The sequence below is a fragment of the Jatropha curcas genome, chromosome 3, assembly GCF_041381405.1.
Source record: "Jatropha curcas cultivar XTBG-Jc1 chromosome 3, XTBG_Jcur_1.0, whole genome shotgun sequence".
NCBI lineage: Eukaryota > Viridiplantae > Streptophyta > Magnoliopsida > Malpighiales > Euphorbiaceae > Jatropha > Jatropha curcas.
In genome coordinates, this window is record NC_143153.1 from 1554916 (window position 1) to 1577303 (window position 22388).

Genomic DNA, 22388 nt, shown 5'->3' on the forward strand with positions numbered 1-22388 from the left:
AAAACAAGAAGCTTCTACCAGGTCCCCCTAAGCTACAAATTATAGGACATTTACACCAAATTGGCATTTTGCCTTACAGTCTCTATCGCAGCTCTCCAAGGAATATGGTCCTATTATGCTTCTCCATTTAGTTCCACTACCAACTCCCGTAATATCCTCTGCAGAAGCAGCAAAAGAGGTCTTGAAAACTTATGATCTTGACTGTTGCAGTAGACCTCGCTTAGTTGGTGCTAAGAGACTCACTCACGACTACCTTGAGATTGCTTTTTCACCCTACAGTGAACTGGAGAGAGATGGGGAAAATAACTTCTAAGCTTGAAGCGAGTTCAGTCATTTAGGTTTATTAGGGAAGAAGAAGTCAATTTGCTTATGAGTCTCGTCTCTCAGTTATCATCATCAGCAACTCCTTTTAATCTTACCGAAAAGTCGCATGCTCTTGCGATGGCTTTTGGGACGACATTCGGAGGGAGCGACTTTGGCAATGACAGATTACAAGAACTGATTCGTGAAGCTGAGGCTGTTGCTTGATGCTTGTCTGCAGAAGATTATTTTGGATATTATGTATGATTATGCTGGTCGACATGCAATTTGGCTTAAGAATCTCTAGAAACAATTGGGATACCGATTTCTGACACTTCACTTCCAATAAGATTTAACCAATATGACGATAAGATAACTCTTCCTTGCTTTCGGATCCCAACAAAATCTTTAAAAAACCCTAGACTCTGAATAGCCATAAGAAATACGCATCTGTCAGCAGATGGCAAATAAAAACCCTTAGATAGATCTTCTCTCTCTTTTTTGCACCTTATGAGAGGATGAGCAGAAAGTTACACGCAAAATGAGGAAGATGAAAGATATATGAAAAGAAACTGTATTATTTTTATGCAAATCACCGTTCATGTAAAACATCGCACATTGAATAAGCTGGCCGGGACGAAGGATGTAATAAGCTATCATTTCTTGAATTTAAATTTTTTGAAAGTTCAAATAAATACACAAAAAGAAGGGAAAAGTTAAAATCATAGAAGGGGTTCAGAAAGCTCCATTTCATTTGAACTCGGTTGTTGTGTTTCAGGTCTGCGAACGCCTACAAAGTCCAGTCCAAGCCACTGCCATGGCCAGCATACATATCTAGGACCATTTCGGCCTCCCGAGTCTTCTCGAGTTTCAAACTCTTCAAGCTGATGACTGAGTTCCTCCACCCTATCTCTCAGCCTAGACGCCCTCATGTCAGCCAGTCTCAATGACTTCTCAGCAGCCTCTCTTGCTGCCATGGCAGCAGCAGCTGTCTCTTCTTTGAATTTTAGCTTTTTCTCTGATTCAAACATGGCATGCCTTGCCTCTTCAAGTTCCTGTTTAAGTGCTGACAGCTGCAAGTCAACAACACAATATTACATGCAGTCCACACCAGAAACCTTAACTAGTACTTAAAACCAATAGTATATCTAGTGGATATGGAAATAATAATGGCATTGGTTCAGAATCAAACTGTCACCAGAATTTGCAAATTAAAAAATTTTCAAGGAGTTACTCTCAAGTTCTTCAATTTATATCCTACAATTACATGTGACTTTACCCAAAACTATTATATTTCATTTATTAGTCGCATATTTTAGCAACGTTCTCAATCTCAAGGTTTTGCAAGCTTTTACAAAAACCTGTTTAGCTCTAGTCACCAATCAAAAGCCATTATTTGCCTAAATGACTATTTTGTCAAAGCCATGTCAACTCTTGTTGTTGTTTGGACTCTGAATATAGAATCATAACAAATTTACTAGACAGGATCAAATTCCATGAATGAGATAGTTGTTACTTACATGACAACAAAGCCTCAAATTAAACAGATTAGTTATGGCTGATCAAGGAAGCATACCTGAGCCACAAATTCTTGCTCAATAGATCGGCCAGCAGCAGCCTCTTGCTCTGCTGCTACTTTCCATCTAGTAATTTCTTCTTCAGCAGCAGCAATATCCATCATAAGCCCTTCAACCTATAATGCCATGAAGGAAAAGTTCATAATCCATTCAATAAAGAGAAGTAAAGGATCTTTCTCAAAGTAGCGGACACTATTAACAGAACCAACTCTCAGAAAAAAAAAAAAATGTAACTTACACTTTCATTTGCCACTCTCTCCTTCTCCTCAAGTTCTTCTATTCTACGCATTCTCTGGTCCAGTTCCTTTGCTTGTGCCTCTATATGCTCTTTAAGTAAACTCGCCTCTGCCCTTAACACAGGAACATGGCACATAAAGATAGGAATATCTGGTAAGTATATGAATTAGGTTACCGATTTCATTGTCAGTATGCATTGTAATGAGTTCAGGCATGTTGTAAATACCTCAATTCATCCACAGAATGCTGCAGCTCAATTATCTCAAGCTGAGATGCCTTTACAATATTCTCCAGAGCACCAGCCTGAGTACAATTTTTGAACGTGAGAACAAATTAGGATATAATGCACAAACCAAAAGTCCAAGATAATTAAATAAACCAAAGTAAAGAACACCTACCAAATTGTATATTTCATCTTCTTCCATGTCTAGGGGTCTACCTTTATCTTGAGAAGCTGGAACCTTGTTATCCCCAAGAATCTTACTAAATTTGATATCTATCCCAGCCTCCCTTAAGCCATTCTCTGCAGCCTGAAACAATTCATTGGTTTTGGAAGATTGGTCCAATCTCATCCTCTTTGATAAAGCACTTCTAAGTAATGAACCAATTTGCTCTTTCTCCTTAACCAATCGGCCTACTGTTTCATTCAAACCTTTCACTTCATGACTCTTCTTCTCTAACAAATCCTTTGTTTTTTCAACAACGATTCTAGTTAACTCATAAATTGATTCCATTCCTGCTAAAGAAGCACGTATATTCTCCTCCATGTCCGTTTGTTGTGGGAGAAACAAAGACTCTGATAAATCTGAATCCAAATGATTAGTATCGACTAATTTGATGACATCATAAAGCCGGTCATGGATTTTTGCCACTAAATTCAACTGATCAATCAACAAAGGCCTCTGCAATTCTAACTTTGATTCCAAATTCCTCAGCTTATCATCATACTCAACAACTAACTCCCTCAACTCAAAAGCTTCATTCTCTACAGAATGTGTCTTCTCAAACATCTCTCTCTCAATTTCTGAAACCTTCTCTTCCTTTTCCACCACATTCTTCTCTAAGTTCTCAATCAATGAAGTCTTCTTTGCCACTTCATCTCTCAAGCCACTAATTGTAGCTTCAAGCTGAGAGACCTCAATAGCAATCTCGTAATTCCTCATATCCATCTGTTCTCTTGCTTCATTCCTAGATTTTGCAGTGGCATCAATCTGTCTAACGAGCTCTTCAACAATCTCATTTGTCCTCTTAATAACTCCATAAGCAACAGCGGGCAATCCAGTGTATTTCTGAGACCTAGGCAACCCTGCCGCAGCAAAATTCTTGACGTTACTTACTTTTCCGGAAATCTTCTCAATTCCACTCACTAGCATATGCCTCGAATTCTCAATCTCCGATTGCAATCCATCCCTAGCTTTCACCGCCTCCTCAAACTGCTTCCCAATTTCATCTTTCTGCTTCACAGCCTCCTCTTTCAACTTATTGACTTCAATCAATTCCACAGATATTCTCTCCTTTTCTTTCAAAGCCTCTTCCTTCTCCTTCACACTTTCATCCCGCTGCCTCGCGCACTCATCTCGCTTCCTGATCGCCTCATGCGCCAGCGCTTTCAACCGATTAAACGAAACCTGAAGCTCCGACTTAGACGTCTCGGCTGCCTCACGAGCAGCTCTCTCCCGATCGAGCTCAGCGAGTAGCTCGCGATATTTCTCCACGGACACATCTTCCAGTCTCGGACTTCTTACAACGATCGGCACCGGATCGTCTCCCTCAACATCGCTCAAAACGGCGACGTCCTCATCGCCGTCACCGCTCGCCATTCCAGATTGAATTCAGAAGCGGTGATCAATTGAATTAAAAAAATACCATTTTATTAATTAATTAAATTCCAAATATTGCAATTCCTTGTCTTTGATAAGCCCTAGAATTGAGACTAGCCAATAACCAAAGTAAACGATTGCTTCGAATAAAAGGAAAATCAAGGTTGGGAAAAGGACACTGCTTGCTAGTTTACTAATTGAGGTTGCTTAAAAGGGGAAACAAAATGGAGATAGAGAGGAAGATTATGACTTACGTATTTGTAAGTATAAATGGGAATGGGAAGCAGGCTGAGGAGGAAGATGATGGCCGAAACAGAGTGAAAAACAGAACAGAACACAACAAAAAACGAAAGTTACCAACCAACCAGTCTCTCCTCCGTTCCTCGTCAAAAATGAAATTTTCATCTAAAAGAAATAAAAAAGGCCAAGAAAGTAATTTTATAGGTGTGGAGGTTTTGGTACGGCGCAGGTGCATAGACTACCCGGTTTGAAACGGTAACGCATTTGTTTTTGATGGCGATTGGAATGGCAAACCAAAGAGCGTCAACGGTGCGATTTGTTGATTTATGTATTCTCAAATTACACCAGAAAATTATAAATGTGTCTCCGTGTTATACCAAAATTAATTATTTTATTTTTATATTTTTTAAAATATATTATTTTTATCTCTATATTTTAATTTCGTCCTACCATTTTGTCTTTCCGCGGATATTTTCGATTTTTTGCTGTTAAATTTAAAGGAAAAAACTGAAATTCTCGTCTTCTTTCTTCTTCTTGCTTGTTCTCTCCCTCTCCTTCTCCTTCTGCCACTGGACGACCCTGAGATTATGGAGATAACGACAACAGAAGTGGTGGCTACCGGTGGGGTTTGTTTGGGTTTTCGACGAGGTATGGCTCTATGCCTTTATAATTTGTGGTCGGGATGATAGGATAATAGTGTTATTATTTTGTTGATCTTGACTTTAGATCTGTGTTTTTTAGATAAACAACTTATTGATTTAACTTAGAAAATAAATTTATTTCCTACTATCTAAATAAATAAATTAGAGATTTAATAAATTGTCATTTTTTTGTTAGATGATAATAAATTGTTATTTAAGTTCAAACAAACAACCCTAAGTCCTAAAAATGAAAAAAACAAACACTTTATAAGCTTTAATTATCTAAACTTATCGTAATTTAAACTGACAATATATTGAAGGTGGTACGCGACTTCAATCTTTGAAATCCTTGAGAAATAAAGGGTTTTACCCTGGTTTTATTAAAAAAATATCATAATTTTGTCTTATTATGACCAAATAGTATTTTCCTAGTATATCTCATGTGCTAATTTTGGCATTTTCAAAAAAAAAAAAAAATGCTAATTTTGGCACATCATCATATGCTAATTAATTCAACTGTATATTGTAAAATGGGGTCAAACACACCAACTAATTGCTTCCCTCTCCATGCCAATAAAAGGGTGTGACAATAGTTGTGAAACATTCCATCTCTTACTCGGTTCCCTTTCCAAACAACACTTAAGGAAACTTCCAAACTCTTGGGAGGCCTTGTTTGGCAGGCATGGAAATTCTCCATAGCATATAACCATCACAAGCTCCATCCAACTTGGCCTCGTTGTTCTTGCATCTTCAAAAAACGGGAAATGCCCCACATAGAGCTCCCATAAACTAACTCCTAAGCTCCAAACATCTCCTGCATAAACATAACCAGACCCAAATGTTTGTGAATCCAATCTTTCTGGACTCATATAGGCATAAGTACCTCGACTACCCAAATTCTCATAATTCCTCGTATCATTGTCATTAACAATCCTACTAACTCCAAAGTCTCCAATTTTGACTTTCATGCCGTTACTAATAAGAAGATTTGAAGGTTTAATATCTAAATGAACAATATTATGTGCATGAAGGTAGTTAAGACCGTTGAGTACTTGCTTTGCTACGTCTACAAGTAAAGCTTCAGGAAACGGACCATTAGAGCTTAGAGCAGTATCAAGTGTTCCCCCATCCATATATTCCATTAGAATCGCTTTCTCGCCTGCTCTCGGCTCGAATATTCCATAGCATTTGATAGTAAATGGCGAGTCAGTACAAGTTAAGATTTCTGTCTCGTGGGATACAGCGTTAGTATCCTCCTGCTGAACCATTTTCAGAGCATAAATAGCTGAAGTTGACCGTTGGCGAACTTTGTAGACAATGCCATGGTTACCATGGCCAATAACCCAGAGTTTTTCCAAGTCGGAGAAGTCTGTTACAACGGCTTGATGAGTTATAATATTAGAAACTGATGATGGGTTATGGTTAGGGTTAGGGTTAGGGAAGGGAGAGGAGTCGCAAATTTTAAGCTCTGGAAGAGAAAGCAGAGAGTTTCTTTGTAGTTTTTGTCTGACAAGAACCATGTTTATTACTACGTTTTTTGGTATTGAGAAATGAAAGAATGCAGGAGTAAGCATTATTTATAAAAAAGGGTTAGTGGATGTTATGTGCAATTCAAAATGTGTAATAAAGATTCAAGGCAAGCAATGATGGTAACAAAACGAGGGTGCACAACTTAGAAAAATTTTTGAACGAAATCACAAATTACGGTTTATAGATTTTTCAATTCAAAACAAAACATTTAATTAATGAAATCAAATCATATCAAACTGCAATAATTGTGGTTCAGTTTGCAGTTTGATACCATTAGATTATTTAATAATTGTTTTAATTATAATTAAACCACATAATGAATTCATATATAATATAAGAAAAAAAAATTATAACTAGCAAAAAAATGTGCTTAGTTATTTGATATCATATTGCATAATATAAAAATATCAATTTCTGCAATTTAAATTTATAAAAATAATAAGATTACATTTGAGTAATATTAAATAAAAAAAAAGAGATTATCACATTCTCGTCAACTGTATTAATTGTCCAGGGATATATGAGATTTTTTCAAATCACATAATACCATATTTTTTCCATTTTAAATATAAATCGTTTAAAATTTTTACACGATAATTAATAAAATAATTAATTCTCCTAAATTATAACAAAATCAACCATAATTTGACATAACTGTCTTTTATCTCAAAATTAATAGTAACTTGTAAAAATAGTTATTGTATTAAAACTTATTTACATATATGATACAGCAAGTCGACACATAAAGGGTTTTACAAAGAATTATTATAATTTTATCTTTTTTTTCTGCGAATGATAAAAAATACCTTCATTATAACCAAAGTTTATTTTTTATTAGCTTAATATATGGAATGGATGGATCAAGATACGGAGAACAGTAAGTCTTTTTCTTTTAAAATAAACTATATTTAATTCTCATGATCTTTTGCCTCTCTTTCTATACAAATTAAAAAAGAAGAAAATGATAATTAAACTTCGAGTCGGTCTTTAATAATGAGATCTGGACACCGATGATTAAAAAAAAAAAAATGAAAGCCAAACACTGCAGTGACACGGCTGTAACACAGAATGAAAGCAGACAGAACCGCTGACTTGAAGTTGATTAGATGAAGTTGGAGAACACACTGAATTGCAATACCGCGACTTGGCAACTTCAGTTTGGGTAAACTTGATTAATTCCATTTTTATAGACACGTGAACATAAACTTCACTAATTATCTATATTAATTACTGTTTTCTGCGAGTAAAATTAAAAAAAATTTAAAAAGGGATGTGTGTTTTTGAATGTTGAAGTTCTAACTTCTAATCTATAACCTATGTGGCAAGTCAAAAAGTGCACGCCGTGTTGTCTCAAGTCAAAAAGATAGATTTTTTGGTTTTATAACTGAACCAAACCGGTTGATTGATTTGATTTAACTAAAAACTGGCCTAGAACTAAATCAGAATCAGCCTAAACCTGATCGAACTAACTTGATAACCACTGAATCTAGGTATGAATTGGAACTAAACCGGAACCAATTCAGGAAAAGAACATCAAACCAACTCTAAATCAGGCAGTAACAGTTCCAAAATTTTATTTATAGTAAACAAGGATAAAGAGCATTTCAGTTAAATCACTATTCTTTTTGAAAAGAAAAGAAACCAAAATATAAAAGCCAAACACGAAATTAACACATTGACACGTTTGTAACACGAAAAAAACCAATAGCTTGGTTAATTCTATTTCGTTCGACACGTACACACTGACTGTTGCACGCTTCACACCAATTCGATTTATTACTTATTTGTATTTGTATATAGATTAAATTACTATTAAGTACTTGAAATATAACCTATTTGAAGAAATTACTCTAGAGTTCTCCACACAGTGACATTTCGATCCATCAGATTTTTCCGGTAATTTTTAATGTAAAGAATATTTTAAAAATAAGAGAAAAGGGAAATGCTTTTAAATATTTCAATTTCTTTAAAATTGCGTGTGGATTCATGCATTTAATCTGAAATTTAAGATTTTAAAATGATTAATCATATTTTAAATATATATCATATATTTAAATATTTTTTAAAAATTAATATGAATTTCATTCGATTTCAAATTTATAAAAAATTAAAAATTTAATAACACGAACATAAATATATCAAATATAATATAAATTTATATTTGTTTTCTTCCCATTTCCTTCTATCATCACTTCGCTAGAATGAGAGAAATTGAACAACATAATAATTATTTAATTTATCTTATTGGTTTGGTAGTGTGTAGTTTTCAGAGCTTGGAATAAGAATCGTTTGATGTATAATTTAAGTAACACTTTTAGATACGTTTCACCTCGTGAATACATAGACAGGGTTTAGACACGTTAGTTTCCTTCTAACGTTTATATATGAATTTCTAAAAAACACAAAAAAAAAAAAAAAATTCTTCTACTAGTTTATTTGCATTTTAATAATTTATGGTGAGGGGGTATCAAATGCTCCATAATAATTAATTAGTTTGAATATTATGACTTTTTTTTACATGAAAATCAAAATATTATGATTATATGATTTTAAGTAATTTATATTTAATATGAATGTATAAATCAAGTGTCAGTAGCGGGACGATCGGGGAATTAAAAATTAAATAAGAATATATACTTTTAATTATTAATTAGTTTAAATTTTAAGAATAATTTTGTAAACCTAAATATTTAGTGCCGAAATCTTATCCAATGTTTTTATGGTAGAAAAAGATGAAAACAAATAAACTTAAAAAAAAAAATTACTAGCTATTTCACTGTTAAACAGTATAAAATAAAATGAGAATAATTGAAAAATAAAATAAAATTAATTTTTAAAAATAATTTTGATTCATGTATGGGCTATATTTTTTGATATATGCAAGTTTTATCTCAAACGAAAACGATTGACACGCGCAGCCATTTCTTTCTCCACAATAACTTCTTAAAATATTACACGTTCACACTTGCAACCAGCACGTGTCACTTGTTTCCCCTATTCTCACCTAACTTACCGTAACTTTTCTTTCTTCCCTTCCAACTCCATTCTCAAATTTCAAAATATTTCTCGCAGGTAAACGAAAAGAAAATTTTTAAAAAAGACTTGACACTTAAATCCAATATTCCTTTGGAATAGAAAACTATCAAATTTCCCGCTAATCTTGCATGTATAAAAGTTTTCTTCTCCTCAATGTCAATGAACATGAACACTTGTTTCTTGAAATCAATGGTGTTAAATTAGAGGTGATCTTCATTTATTTGTTATTACGTATTGCTGATATGCATGATTGATTAGTTAAATACTTATCTGTATTTGTATTTTAACTAAAAAAAAAAAAAGACCCATCTCCATTGTAGGGTCTTTCTCTAAAGATATTTTTATAGTATTTATTATTGTGAAATGTAATTGACTTCAGCTATTCTGCTAACATGTTCTTATCAACCTCAATCTCAATCTCAATTCTTTACTGGCATTTTTATGATTGTGAATAGCAATACTAAAGAAATAATTGGAGCTGACCTAGAATACTCACTGTCTACTGTCTCTACTTTGGTTTTGCTTGCCCTGTGAGCTAACGTATATGCTTTAATGATTTTCAATTGAAAGTTCTTTATCAATCTTGCGTGTTTATCTATCAAAACCCACATGAGATTTCCTTATTTTATGCCTGTTTTTTATGGTTTCTTGAAGTTTTCATTCATTCCATCCAATATACATGTCTTTGTTGTGTTATTGCAGAGGCATTTCTATGGTCGGCGAGATCTTTGAATTGGTCATTTCTAGAGCCGCCTGTATAAATTGTCTTGGTCTTTGTTTCATATGCTAGTAAATTGTTTGATTTTCTTGGTCGACTCAGAAACTTCCTCATAATTATATTTACCTAATTATCTTCTTCAATTTGAAGACTTAAATAGGTAACCATCAAATTTCCCAATTTGTTTATGCACTTCAAGATCTTATTATTCTCCAAAACTTGCCATTTCCCAATTCTTCTTTCTTTTTATTCCAGTTTCAGGTACTTTTCATAAGAGAGAGATACAGATTCTGATTCTTGAAATTTTGAAGGGTTTCTTTAGCTGATGGGAGGGAAGAGCTCAAAAGGGTCTAGCGGGAGACATATTTCCTCTTACGGTTCAAACAATTCATCTTCATCATGGAATCAGTATGGGTATCCTCAAGCATCACCATATCCATACCCTTCTGCTCATCAGAACCCATATCCATACCCATCTACTTCTGAGCATCATCAGGCCTCTTCTTCTTCTTATAGTTATGAAACAGAAAGGCCTCAGCCACAGAAAAGGTTAGATAGGAAATACTCCAGAATTGCTGATGATTACAAGACCTTGGATCAGGTTGGACCCATGATTTTTCAGTATATTTGTGATTTATTTGTGTTCTATATAACCTTTTTGTTCTTAGCCTCTATGCAAATAATACTGAAGGGCTCTAGTGTTGGAGGAAAAAGTCCATATCTATGGTTGGGTGGATTTTGACAGCCAGTGATAACTGCCTTCAGTATTTTCACTCTAAGGGTGGTGAGGGCAGGCTTCATTAATACTAGTAGCGTAGTTCAATCTTAAATGAAGTGTTAAGCTTCTGGGCGTGCTTATATGTATTTACTATGTTGATTTGGAAATCTTTGATTTTGACTAGAGTATTGGGTGAATTATTCTAGTTAGATTGTGGCTGATAAAACAAATGCCTTTGTGACTCAAATTTAGCTGCAAAGCAGTTCTGAAAGATGCTTTTGATGATATTTAATATGAATTAGTGAGTGGAATGGAGATAAATGCCTTTTACATTTTTCTCTTTTCTTGAGAGTGGATATGAGGAGAGAAGTATCTAATGAGTGCCAGACCTTGGATTTTGACCCTTTTCTTTGGATGAGAATGAAGGATGTTACTGGAAAATGATGTGAACTTTGACATGACAATTTGAAACAGAGCCGAAATCATACGTATACGTGTACAAGTATGAATGGCTATAGATTAAAGCATAGCTGAAATTAGCTGAGATTTCTTGATCATTGAGCACAAAATTGCAATCATGACATGGGGCCATATATTGTGGTTGAACTGGCAGTCAAAAGCTCCGATGGCTTAAGTTGGCTGCAATTGGTTCCATTTACATGACGAAGATTTGAAATGAACTTGTTTTTGAATTTAAAATTAATCTTGGGCTTAATGATTTTTTTTTTCAACCTGATGTTTATGATAAGACAAATCCAAGTCCACTCTCATTTCAAATCATCTCATATTCAAATGGACCTTCAGAAGGTTTTTGTGAAGCATTTGGATAGAGGAACTTGTAATTGACCTTTCCAATTTCAGAGACCAGGAACTAGAATTAACTCATTGACTTCAAATCTTAAGGCAGGAATTTAGCTAAAATGTGATTGTCCGATATTTAAATCTCTAAGTTGTCATCTCTCTTTTTTCTCTTTGTTGATTTTGCACTGCTCTAATTTCTCTCTGCACTTTCTTTAATAATATTTTGCTTATTTCTGATTACGAAGAATTTCTATATTTTGTTGTAAAAGTTTTGTGATGGCAAAGTGTCTCTTTGTTAGATAATTTTCATTGTAAATAATGGGTATCATTGACTGCAGGTCACTGCTGCCCTCGCTCAATCCGGCCTAGAGTCTTCTAATCTCATTGTCGGCATTGATTTCACAAAAAGCAATGAGTGGACAGGTTCAAGATCATTCAATCGGCGAAGCTTACATCACATTGGCAATGGGCAAAATCCATATGAACAGGCAATATCAATTATTGGCAGGACTTTATCAGCATTCGATGAGGATAATTTAATTCCCTGTTTTGGGTTTGGAGATGGTATTTTCATCTAGATCTTCTCTTGTCTGTCCTATGTGGCATTAATATTTGGGATATGCAGATCATATTTGTCTTGTATATTTTGCAGCATCAACACACGATCAAGATGTCTTCAGTTTTTATGAAGATGAAAGAATCTGTAATGGATTTGAAGAAGTGTTGACCCGATACAGAGAAATTGTTCCCCAGCTTCGACTTGCAGGTATGACTTCTGTTTATTCCATTAGTCTGTGTATTATACTGCCTAGTCCTCCATGACTTTATGTTATATTCTACTGCCTGGTTCTAAGGCACATTGCTTTTATTATCCATGCCAGGGCCAACATCATTTGCGCCCATCATCGAGATGGCTATTACAATTGTTGAGCAAAGTGGTGGACAATACCATGTTCTGGTGATAATTGCTGATGGACAGGTAATTCAGGATCAAGTTGGACCTTTTTCTTTAGAATTAATCAGCTTTACTATGTTCATTTCTGGAATTATGATTGATAAAACATTAGACAGTATCATCATGAAGTCAGCGAGGTTCTACTCCCCACGGGAGAGAACAAACTGCTTTTGTTAACTCACAAAGTCCTCATGCCAGAGTTTCAGGGACCAGATAATACTAACTCCTCCAGACCCACTTTAGCATCAAAATTTAAATAGTGCACTGCACAAGTATTGTTGTGTATTGATGCTGAAAGGAATAAAAGGTGATGAGAAATGTTCAGCGGAGCAGTATGTCTCTTTTTTCTTATGGAATGGCTGCTTGAAGTACCTCTCCCTAACTCAACTAAGCTTATCTCTCACTAAAGTAGTTGAAAAGAATACTCTGACCTAGAATTGGGAATTATTGTTGTCAATTGTGCTTTGAAGATGCGGTATTGCAGTTCTTTCCGATGGTCTAGTGTCTGCCACTGATGGTGCAATCCAAACATTCTGTTTAAGCAGTTGAAATTTTCCTATTTCTGTCCTCACAATCAAAATTTTATACACCTTTTGCGCAATAGGCCTAATTCTTTTATATCAATGGCTTGTCGATTACGGTATATTCTACTCTTTGCACCTCACAGAAACCACTTATCATGATAGGTAACTAGGAGCGTTGACACACAGCGTGGTCACTTCAGTCCGCAGGAGCAGAAGACAATCAATGCAATTGTGAAAGCGAGGTAACACACTAGTTTTTTTAAAATAAATTGAAATTTAAAAAAGGGGAGTAGCCAAAGGCTAATATTATATATTAAAGACTAGTTGCTTGGATTTTCCCACCTACTTTCTCATTTCCTGTTTCGTTGCAGTGAATACCCTTTATCAATAATTTTAGTAGGGGTTGGTGATGGGCCTTGGGACATGATGAGAGAGTTTGATGATAACATCCCTGCTCGAGCCTTTGATAACTTTCAGGTATGTAGCAGTTATGTTGTGCAGTTCCTGAAGTATTTTAACTTCTTGTTATTCGCATTTCCAGATATGCTTATTGAAACAATGACCTTTCTTTGTTTCCATAGTTCGTGAATTTCACAGAGATAATGACAAAAAATGTCAACGAATCTAGAAAAGAGACAGAGTTTGCACTTGCAGCATTGATGGAAATACCTGCTCAATACAAAGCAACAATTGAGCTTGGCATATTGGGGTAATCATAAAGCCATAATAATGTGGAAATTTTTCTAATTGATTTTTTGTCTTTATCATGTGAAATAATGTAACTTCTATTGCTTGCTTCCATTGATGAAGCAGTCGACGGACAGGGAATGCTCCGGAGAGGGTTCATCTGCCCCCACCTCTTCGTGGAGCATCTTCTTTTGGCCAGAGCTTAAAACCATCCCGTTCAAACAGCTTTCAGCAGCGTGTTCCTTCTTATTCTGGATATGAGTCGCCTGTTTCTTCTTATTCTGGGTACGACGCGCCAGCTGCTGGATATGATACACCAGTCAACACAGCTCCATATTCAAGTTCTACTTATGATAATCAGGTGCAAAAGCTCTTGCTGAAATAAATTCATTGTTGTTACATTTTTTTTTTTTTCAACTGCCTTCCTGTCATCAACAAAAATATCACTTTTTGGTACCAATGTTAATATATCAGCAGCAGGGGCACCTCTAATGTCATTTAGGTCTCTTTATAGCTTATTAACCCTGCCTTTTTTTCAATATACTGACAGGTTTGCCCAATTTGTCTTACTAACAAAAAGGATATGGCCTTTGGTTGTGGGCATCAGGTAAAACATTTGCTAAATTTCTGTTGTTCGCAATGGAATAAAATTACCACTTCTGACTCCCACTTCATTTTACAGACATGTTGTGAGTGTGGAGAAGACCTTCAACTATGCCCCATTTGTCGAAGCCCGATACAGACTAGAATCAGGCTATATTAATCAGTTCAATGCTCATCTTTGTTATTGTCTCTGCCACCACCAGTGAGTTTGATTTGGTGAAAGCTGATTCAAATACCCATTTTCTGAAGGCAGGGACAGGTCAGATATTTGCATTGCCCTTTTCTCATCGTTTTATGTCAAGATGCAGCAAAAATTGTATCTGCATGAATTCGATTGAGAAGGAACAGTTTTCGAATATACAGGAAAATCAAGCTGCAAAAGAGTTGTATATAACTGCTAGCTTTGTAAACATTCAAGAACGAGTTGGATTCTACAATTTCTTGCTGAACATGGCTTATTCATCCTCATGAAAGCTTCTGTTCATATGATTTTGGCAGAACCTAGATGTATTAAAGCAGATAGATGAATAAGGAGTTGGTTCACATTTATTCTTCGGTTTGTTTTTTTCTAGGCATATGTAGTAACATAATGTGTATTTGTTTGACTCTGGGAATCTACACTAGGGTAATTAGAAATTTATAATTTGAAATTGAATAGTGAAGTGTGAGCTGTAGTGGATTTGGTGTATACAAAATTTTTCTACTGTTAATTCTTTCGTGGTTGCAAGCTGTACTAATTGTCGTCATTATCATTATTTTAGTTAATCAGGCCCCCCGAAGATGACCTTTTTTTCTCTTAAATCATTCCATGTCGCCATATGCCATTACAACATGCTTTCTTTTCCTGTAGAGATTATCAAAGTATATCAAAAAAAGAATACCAAAACGTGATGCCCCCAAATACTCTTTTGATATTTTGCAACACAATTACGTACAGGGCAAAGGCAAAAGGAGTTCATCTGTACGCCTTCAAATGATCAGAAATTCTCAATAAAATATTTGAACAGTGTAGCCACCCAGGCAGCAGAGGGAGAAAGGGTGGGCTAGATTATTATTCTGGTCATCCAAGCTTAATTCAGCAATTAGCACATCATTGACATACTAAAACTCGCCATGATGGTTGAGAAGATGCCTGATATAACCTAACCAAATCTAGAGATTGCAACTAATTTTTCCGCTTCATTTTCCAATAGATGCCGCGGGGCAGGGCAGTCCGCATAATAGATATCCTGAGATAGTGGATTTATCTAACCAAATTTAGGCATCAAATGCTGATTTTTTCTGATCAATAATCGTAGTAACTTCTACTTGGTTGTGATCCGGGCGCCATAACTTTAGACAGCAATGAACCCTGCAGGCTCCTTCCTTCTGGCTCCTGAATGAACTCATTGTCTTCTATATAGGATTGGATCTCTATAATTATAGGTCTGAGTTCTGAATCTTCACTCTCTCTCAATACCTTTAGAAAGTCCTTTAAGATGATGTTCAGCAGTTTCCGAAACTGAGATCTGTATTTTCTGAAGAGAACAAACCCTGCTGTCTGGTGGAAACATAGAACCTTTTCAGACGAATTGGTTAATCATTATCAAATGAATCAAGAATGTGTATCAACTTACTTGCAGGAATGCTTTCAGTGCAACCGCAGTATATTTATTGGCAGGGAGAGTATTTAAGAACCTAGCAAGCCATGCCCAACCTTCTTTTGGACCATGAGGATTCTGGACGCCCTGGACTTCTGTCTGCCAAAACAAATAACATTTTTCAGCTACAATGTAGAAGAAACAGTAACACAATATGAGGTTAGAGTATCAATACAACAGTAATACATGCTGCAAAACCAAAAGGAAAGCACCAAAGTTCTTTTTAAACATAAATATAGATTGCTGCAAACCTGAACCAGAGCCCCATAAAGTCTCATGTAGGATTCCAATCGTTGCAAATACTCTTCAGTACTTTCAATTTTCCCATCATGCTCTTCATATCCAATCGTTTTGAGGTAAGCCACTCTTGAATCAAATGCTGACTGTAAGTTCAAAAATAAAAAATAAAATAATTCAGAATACATGCAAACAGCAGCAGCAAGAAAAATAGCCAAAGAAATGCCACAAAGCAAAATGTTGCTCATTCATCTATAGGCAGACCAGTGGAGATTAGACCTTAAACTTTTCCCTAGGTTAATTTGAATCACTTTTGTGAATTGTAACTGGAAACAGAATGTTAAATCAAACTATTCATGGCCACCGATACTAGCTAGCTTCACAACTTTTTTTTACAGTGTTCAGCCACATGATATCTAGCCAAATCCAAGCTGCTCTTACAATCAATTGCAAAAGGTTTGAATTGGCCAATAGAACAACTCTATGAGATGTCGCTTCAGTTCATCTATTAAAACTGTGACTCAAGAGAGAAAATAAGATTACCAGGAAAGGAAGGACAGAAATATGAAAGACCAAAAAGAAGCAACAGTAGCTGTAGTGGTAACAAGTTATGGTCATATACAAGAATTGTTTGGAGGAAAATTGAGCAAAACAATGTTATTGTGGCAAGCATTAAGACATTGGAACATCCTTTGAACATATCATTTATATATAGAAATCAACTTGATGTGCTCTATTCCATAATAAAAATGAGATGTTGGCAAGATGAATTCAAATAACTTTTTTACAAAAGAGTGAACTGCTTTCCCGTCCATATCATACCCTAGTCTTGCCCTTGCACTACATGTAGAGAACTGATGGATCTACTATTTTAATGGCATGATAAGAATAGCCATCAAAAATAGTTCAAACACAAAGAAAGCCATGTCCTGACAAACAATTCAGCGAATTTAAGAGTTAGTCACCTTCGAGTACGCTATGTACTTTGGGACAGTGTATACACATGCTTTATGCAACTTAGCCAGAAGAATATCCATTGCATGTGGGACCTGGTTCACAAATCATTATTGCATATTAGGAACAGAAGAATCCTAAAAATTAGGTATACCAACTAAAATCACTCCCTAGCTTCCTGACTTCCTATACTAAACACATCAAAAGCCCTCAACAGAAAACCTCAGCCAAATCTCATTGTTTCCCAGTCATGTTATACTGCAAACTGATCTGAGAAAAGAAAATAATAATGTACAGGGCAAAGATATGAGATGGTAGCCTTTTCAAGCCAGCCAAGCAATGAATCCCTATCACTCTGCTCCCAGGAAAAAAGTAAAAGGGATAAAAAGCAGCTAAGTAACAAACTATACCTGTGAAATAACAAGAACAACAACATGACTACATGCAAAAGCAGGAAAAGCAGGGCTTGTACATAGGGAGACAACCTGCGAATACCAAAATTGGGAACATGTCAGAGGATCTTATGGTTTCCATATACTGTCAGTTTACATATTAGAAAATGGAACATTACAGACTGCATATGACCATTAAATTTAAGAATAAAACATTTTTTTTACCAACAAAAGGTCCAAGACATTTTTGCAGGAAGGAAAAGGTAGCAGATATACCTTTTGCAGCTTAATACTGATAAAACGTAAACTGCTTATTTTATGTATGATAGCACCTTATTTTTTACCTTTCATTTATGATGCTACAAATTCATATTAGACACTACATCCTATCTTTCAAGTTTATAAGCCTCTCATCTATATTTCCATTATTTGGGAATGTATACAAGCTATTCAAACTAATGAGAAAGAGAAAATGTAGAATCTCAAAGATTTAAATTTTAGTTTTTTATAGCATTAATATCATAAGGAGCATTCAGGACAAGTTGGTTATGTAAATCCAAGTGCTCCCATCTCTCCATTCTCCCAATCAATCATGTCAGTTAATGTGGAAGAGGAAGCATTTTTTGTGGACAAGTCAAAGATTACCTTCTCTGCAAATGTCACAATGCTGATGGATTGAGGGCATGCAGGGTTCTTGAAAATCTTAATGAGTTCACTTGATTTTGCACTGCAACATGAGTGGATAAAAACTGAAGATGTAAAAAAAAAAGAAAACAAAAAACAAAAGGATATATTGATTTGCATGCGTATAAGAATTCCAATCAAGATGCAAATTAAATGATCCAGTCAGAACTCAGAAGACTAAACTGGCCAATCAGCGGCTGACTGATATATAAATGTAAAAGAGTAGCCTGGTACAATTGCATAACCAGTTGGGAGTCCTTGGGGAAATAAGCATATGTAAGGCAAATAAACTAAAGCATCAGATGTCTGTTTCTCACCAAATTGACTATAGTTTAGGCCGTCTAAATCTCAAGACAGCACCATAAGCTGAGAATTAAAAATGAGGTTACACACAATATAAAACTTTGGAAAAACAGAAACTTTCTGCAGATGCAACTACGTCTGCTAGTCATGCATACATGAATATTTTAATGTATAACAATCCATATGAAAGAACATGTCACTGCCGTTAAAGGCAGCTCATAAAGATATATTCCTTACCTAACATTCTCTTTTGTTCCACTTATTTGTTTCATCAATCTTAAAATATGCTTCTCATGGCCGCTGAAACCCTGACCAAACATTACACCACAAAGAAAGTCAGCATATCAAATGAAGATATTAGTAATACAAAATCCCTCAAATCACATAACCAGAAAGTAATACATTAAGTGAAACATAACTAGAAATCCAAGGAACAATTAATGGTATCAACATGACCAAAATACTCGAGAAACTCTCGAACAGAAAGGCCAAAGAAAGACTAAGAACACAACAACTAGTAATGCACTGCACTAGGATGAAAATGTCAAATATGACTACCATAAATCAGATAATTCAAGATCAGGGCTAAAAAATTGCAGTGGTGTAGCTACAGTTAAAACATCAAATGAAGATAATGGACTTAGACTTCCAAATTAATATTGCAAAAGCTAGCTATACCAATTTAGAACTCAATCTAAGTGACTGGTTTTCATCATCCAGCATTTTAAGCTTCTGTAGTCTTCCCTGCTCTAGGTTACGAGCACTTTTTGCAGCCCTCATAATATCACCTGTCATAAAATGGCAAACTGGAATCTCAGCCGTGGACTAAACCTCAAAATAAACAAGTAAGGAAGAGATAAACAGAATTTCAGCCAAAAATATGAAATGATAAGAGTGTACGAACAGATGACTTGTGAATCAGATCAATCAATGTGCAAAACACTATGAAATGGCATATATGAAAGATATGGCAGTCAATTTTTCCCATATCAAAACTTGGCATTTATATAACAACTAAGATGACAAAATGAAATAGCATGGTACACAAAAACAAGGAAAAGGAGGCAATCGAGGTATTTGTTGAACAGGATAAAAAAGAATTCTTATTGCTGACTGCAAAATAATGGACATTGTTGAATAGCCAAATCAAATAGAAAAAACAAAAGAAAGGATTGAAATCAGATTATGGGGTACCAGCAACTTCACTCACTAGGAAAATCATTTTTTCACGATAAGATTTAGGTTCAATCTTAAAAAATAGAGCTTAAAGAATTTAAATATATTGGTCATGACCAAGAAGTTAGTGAAAGATAAACAGAGAAGGGGAAAATAACTAAAATCTCTGTTCAGCAAAAAATATTTCCTCATAACATTAGACGTAGATTGTAGGTCACAAGCACAGCAACTTAAAATACAAATTTGAAAGCAGTGGTAATATCATAGTAAGTCCAACGACCTTGGTAGAAAAAAAAAAGAATACGGACAACCTGCTGATTTTGGTTTATCACTTCCGTTAGATCCAGCTTCCTGAGACTGAAGACTGCTGTTTGCTGAACTGACATTTCCATCGTGTCCAGCAACATCCCCCTGAGAGACTACAGCAGCTATCCTTTTTGAGGCTTCGGCAGCTTCCTTTTCGGCAGCTTCCTTTGCGGCTCTCCTCTCTGCTTCTAGAGCAGCCATTTTTGCTTCCTCAACTTTACGTTTAGCCTGAATCCAAATTTTGATTATTCCACTGTTCAACTAACAAATTCTAAATTGCTACCAACTTCTAACACCTGGAGAGAAGTACATAGATAAAGGACCGAAAACACTTCTCATAAAACATTAGTATTTATTAGAGTGGGATTAAGATCAATGCAAGATACTCTTTCAAAGTTCATTCAAGCATGATTCCTCAAAATGCAAGTACAGATAAAGTAACTTCAGTAGCTCAGGGAACACGGAATGAAATGCCAAATCAACAAACCTCTGCTTCTGCCCTAGCTCTCTCTTGGCGCAGTCTTTCTTCTTGCAAAGCCTTTTCCCTTCTCTTAGCCTCTTCATTAGCTGCATCATTTCTTATTCTCCTCTCTTCTATTTGTGATTTGAGCTCATGATCCCGCTGGATAGCAGTCAAGTGATTATCAAGTGCTTCTGCACTAGAATATTATAAGGAAATGTCAGTATCTGTTTCAAGCTTTTCTTAACAGTGCAGTGTGCACGCATCAAAGATTAGAGAAAAATCAAAATAGAAACTGATTTCTTTGTGAGTGATGTTGAGAATGAAGAAAAACCAAACAAAATTAACATTGAAGATGCCACTCTCACATTTTACGCTGATATTGAGTATCAAATTTTCGGTCTGATTCCCTTCTTGCATCTACATACTTCTCAACTCGCATAGATGCAGAATCAGACTTTTCACTTTCTCTCATTAATTCTATCTCTAATGCTGAGATTTGGTTCCTAAGCTCTTCCTGTTAGACAAGAAATTTACCACTGTTATACATACAAACCATAGATGCTTGTTAATATGGGCTTCCCTATTTAAATTTGTAAACTTAAAAAACTTTGATGACGTTTATGGCCTAGAATGAAACACAAAAACCACAAAATTAACCCTATTTTCAAGGCAAAACAAAAGGATAATAAGTGAAATCCATATACCTTAACTCCAAGCTGATGCTCCTGGCTTCGCTCAAACAGAGCACCTTCCAAAACTCCTACTCCATCCATTAAATATGATTGTTCATCAAAAGCTAACTCATAATCAGAATCATCACTCTCACTGAAACATAAAAAAATATACTTCTTAGATTGCCAATACTCATATCACAAAAATAAATAAATAGCCGTGATAGTAACTCGGTTTAGTTTCACACCTAATGTAAATATCATCACAATTGAATCGTTTCCCAGTAACTAAAGTTCGCCCAGAATCCTCCATAGCCTCTTCTTCTGAATCCTCCATCTCATCATCCGAAACGCGCATTATAAAAGCCATTGAGCTCTTCTCCACACTCTTTATACTCGAAAATCCTCTAAACCAACAGTTAACAACATATTTAGCACAAATTTCCATGCAAAAAAAAAAAAATATATATATATATATATATATATATATAGAGAGAGAGAGAGAACTTTAGCACAGAGGGATACCGAGAGTGAGTTTTAGTGAAAGGTACAGGAACTTCAGAGGAACCACTGAGCTTCTTTTCGAGTGAGTTGAGCTCTGATAACAGAGCATCGAAACTCCAATCAGGCTCGGGGTCAGCAGCAATCTCATCAACTTTATGTGGACATCGAATTTCCAATTTAATAGCTCCCCTGAAATTATCATAATTTCACAGAATCAGAGGTGAATTAGTTTCAATGTGATCAAAATAATGGAGAAAGAGCTAAAGAAAAGAAAATGGGAGTTACATTGCTTAAATAGCTGGCAAGAGGTGTTGAAGAAAAATAAGAGCTGGTACGCGTCGCCTTAGGGTTTCGATTGGAGTAGCCTGTAGAGCTTCGACAAAGCAGGCAATGGAAAAGTCAGAAAGGGATATAAAGAGACCCGTGAACTCTACCAATTATCTTGAAACTGATAAAAATGCAAACCAAAATCCTTACAGCCGCCGGGAAGGGTATCCGAGAAAAATATCCGACGGGCGACGGCGTAGGGAGCTTTTCTTTACTTTCTCTCCGCTGTCCGATTTGCAATTGGCGGGCAATTACCGACCAATATTTACCATCTTCAGGCTGCATCGACGTAAAGAATACGCGATGAATTGAGGGAGGAGTAGCAGATTTGGGTTTTGACATTA

General features: G+C 35.5%; 4 protein-coding genes across 7 annotated transcripts; 1 reads left to right on the forward strand and 3 right to left on the reverse strand.

The window, feature by feature from the left end:
* Positions 1–858: 858 nt before the first annotated feature.
* On the reverse strand, positions 859–4332 carry LOC105644679 (paramyosin). The gene is made up of 5 exons (XM_012230112.4): positions 2513–4332; positions 2341–2417; positions 2116–2227; positions 1877–1993; positions 859–1373 (listed from the first exon to the last, which is right to left on the reverse strand). The coding sequence occupies exons 1-5, from the start codon at positions 3932–3934 to the stop codon at positions 1023–1025; spliced, it is 2079 nt and encodes a 692-aa protein (XP_012085502.1). The 5' UTR covers positions 3935–4332; the 3' UTR covers positions 859–1022.
* A 1019-nt stretch (positions 4333–5351) lies between these two features.
* On the reverse strand, positions 5352–6335 carry LOC105644980 (mitogen-activated protein kinase kinase 9). Its single transcript, XM_012230485.3, has one exon. The coding sequence runs from the start codon at positions 6333–6335 to the stop codon at positions 5352–5354; it is 984 nt and encodes a 327-aa protein (XP_012085875.1).
* A 3382-nt stretch (positions 6336–9717) lies between these two features.
* LOC105644678 (E3 ubiquitin-protein ligase RGLG2) lies at positions 9718–15120 on the forward strand. 2 transcript variants are annotated; one of them, XM_012230107.4, is made up of 12 exons: positions 9718–9921; positions 10084–10259; positions 10355–10700; positions 11957–12182; positions 12271–12384; positions 12500–12597; positions 13260–13339; positions 13469–13574; positions 13679–13806; positions 13911–14145; positions 14335–14391; positions 14467–15120. In XM_012230107.4, exons 3-12 carry the CDS (start codon positions 10425–10427, stop codon positions 14545–14547), a joined length of 1401 nt encoding a protein of 466 aa, XP_012085497.1. In that variant the 5' UTR covers positions 9718–9921; positions 10084–10259; positions 10355–10424; the 3' UTR covers positions 14548–15120. The 2 variants fall into 2 exon arrangements, 1 of the variants encoding a protein (XP_012085497.1); XR_016319975.1 differs by lacking the exons at positions 9718–9921; positions 10084–10259; positions 10355–10700; positions 11957–12182; positions 12271–12384 and having other exon boundaries at positions 12482–12597; positions 14467–14646; positions 14751–15120.
* Positions 15121–15278: 158 nt separating this feature from the next.
* On the reverse strand, positions 15279–22344 carry GLE1 (nucleoporin GLE1-like protein). Of its 3 annotated transcripts, none has more exons than XM_089718857.1 (16): positions 22195–22344; positions 22003–22082; positions 21739–21906; positions 21462–21620; positions 21247–21367; positions 20908–21056; positions 20567–20738; positions 20085–20307; positions 19276–19385; positions 18835–18905; positions 18256–18337; positions 17629–17703; positions 17230–17313; positions 16279–16410; positions 16004–16126; positions 15279–15945 (listed from the first exon to the last, which is right to left on the reverse strand). In XM_089718857.1, coding segments are annotated over exons 2-16 (1944 nt in total). In that variant the 5' UTR covers positions 22005–22082; positions 22195–22344; the 3' UTR covers positions 15279–15672. The 3 variants fall into 3 exon arrangements, with proteins under 3 accessions (XP_089574983.1, XP_089574984.1, XP_089574982.1); XM_089718858.1 differs by having other exon boundaries at positions 15279–15927; positions 22003–22090; XM_089718856.1 differs by having other exon boundaries at positions 22003–22090.
* Positions 22345–22388: the final 44 nt, after the last annotated feature.

Bases quoted from the DNA above. Each gene is read 5' to 3' on its own strand.
- GLE1 (XM_089718857.1), bottom strand. The intron at 19,386-20,084 runs GTTGTCCGTATT...ATTTTATGACAG, and splicing joins TGATAAACCAAAATCAGCAG to GTGATATTATGAGGGCTGCA. The intron at 15,946-16,003 runs GTAAGTTGATAC...TCGTCTGAAAAG, and splicing joins CACTGAAAGCATTCCTGCAA to GTTCTATGTTTCCACCAGAC.
- LOC105644980 (XM_012230485.3), bottom strand. From the start codon at position 6,335: ATGGTTCTTGTCAGACAAAAACTACAAAGAAACTCTCTGCTTTCTCTT.
- LOC105644679 (XM_012230112.4), bottom strand. From the start codon at position 3,934: ATGGCGAGCGGTGACGGCGATGAGGACGTCGCCGTTTTGAGCGATGTT. The intron at 2,418-2,512 runs GTAGGTGTTCTT...AATTGTACTCAG, and splicing joins AAGATGAAATATACAATTTG to GCTGGTGCTCTGGAGAATAT. The intron at 2,228-2,340 runs GTATTTACAACA...TCCTGTGTTAAG, and splicing joins CATTCTGTGGATGAATTGAG to GGCAGAGGCGAGTTTACTTA.
- LOC105644678 (XM_012230107.4), top strand. From the start codon at position 10,425: ATGGGAGGGAAGAGCTCAAAAGGGTCTAGCGGGAGACATATTTCCTCT. The intron at 13,575-13,678 runs GTATGTAGCAGT...TTGTTTCCATAG, and splicing joins GAGCCTTTGATAACTTTCAG to TTCGTGAATTTCACAGAGAT. The intron at 14,392-14,466 runs GTAAAACATTTG...TTCATTTTACAG, and splicing joins CCTTTGGTTGTGGGCATCAG to ACATGTTGTGAGTGTGGAGA.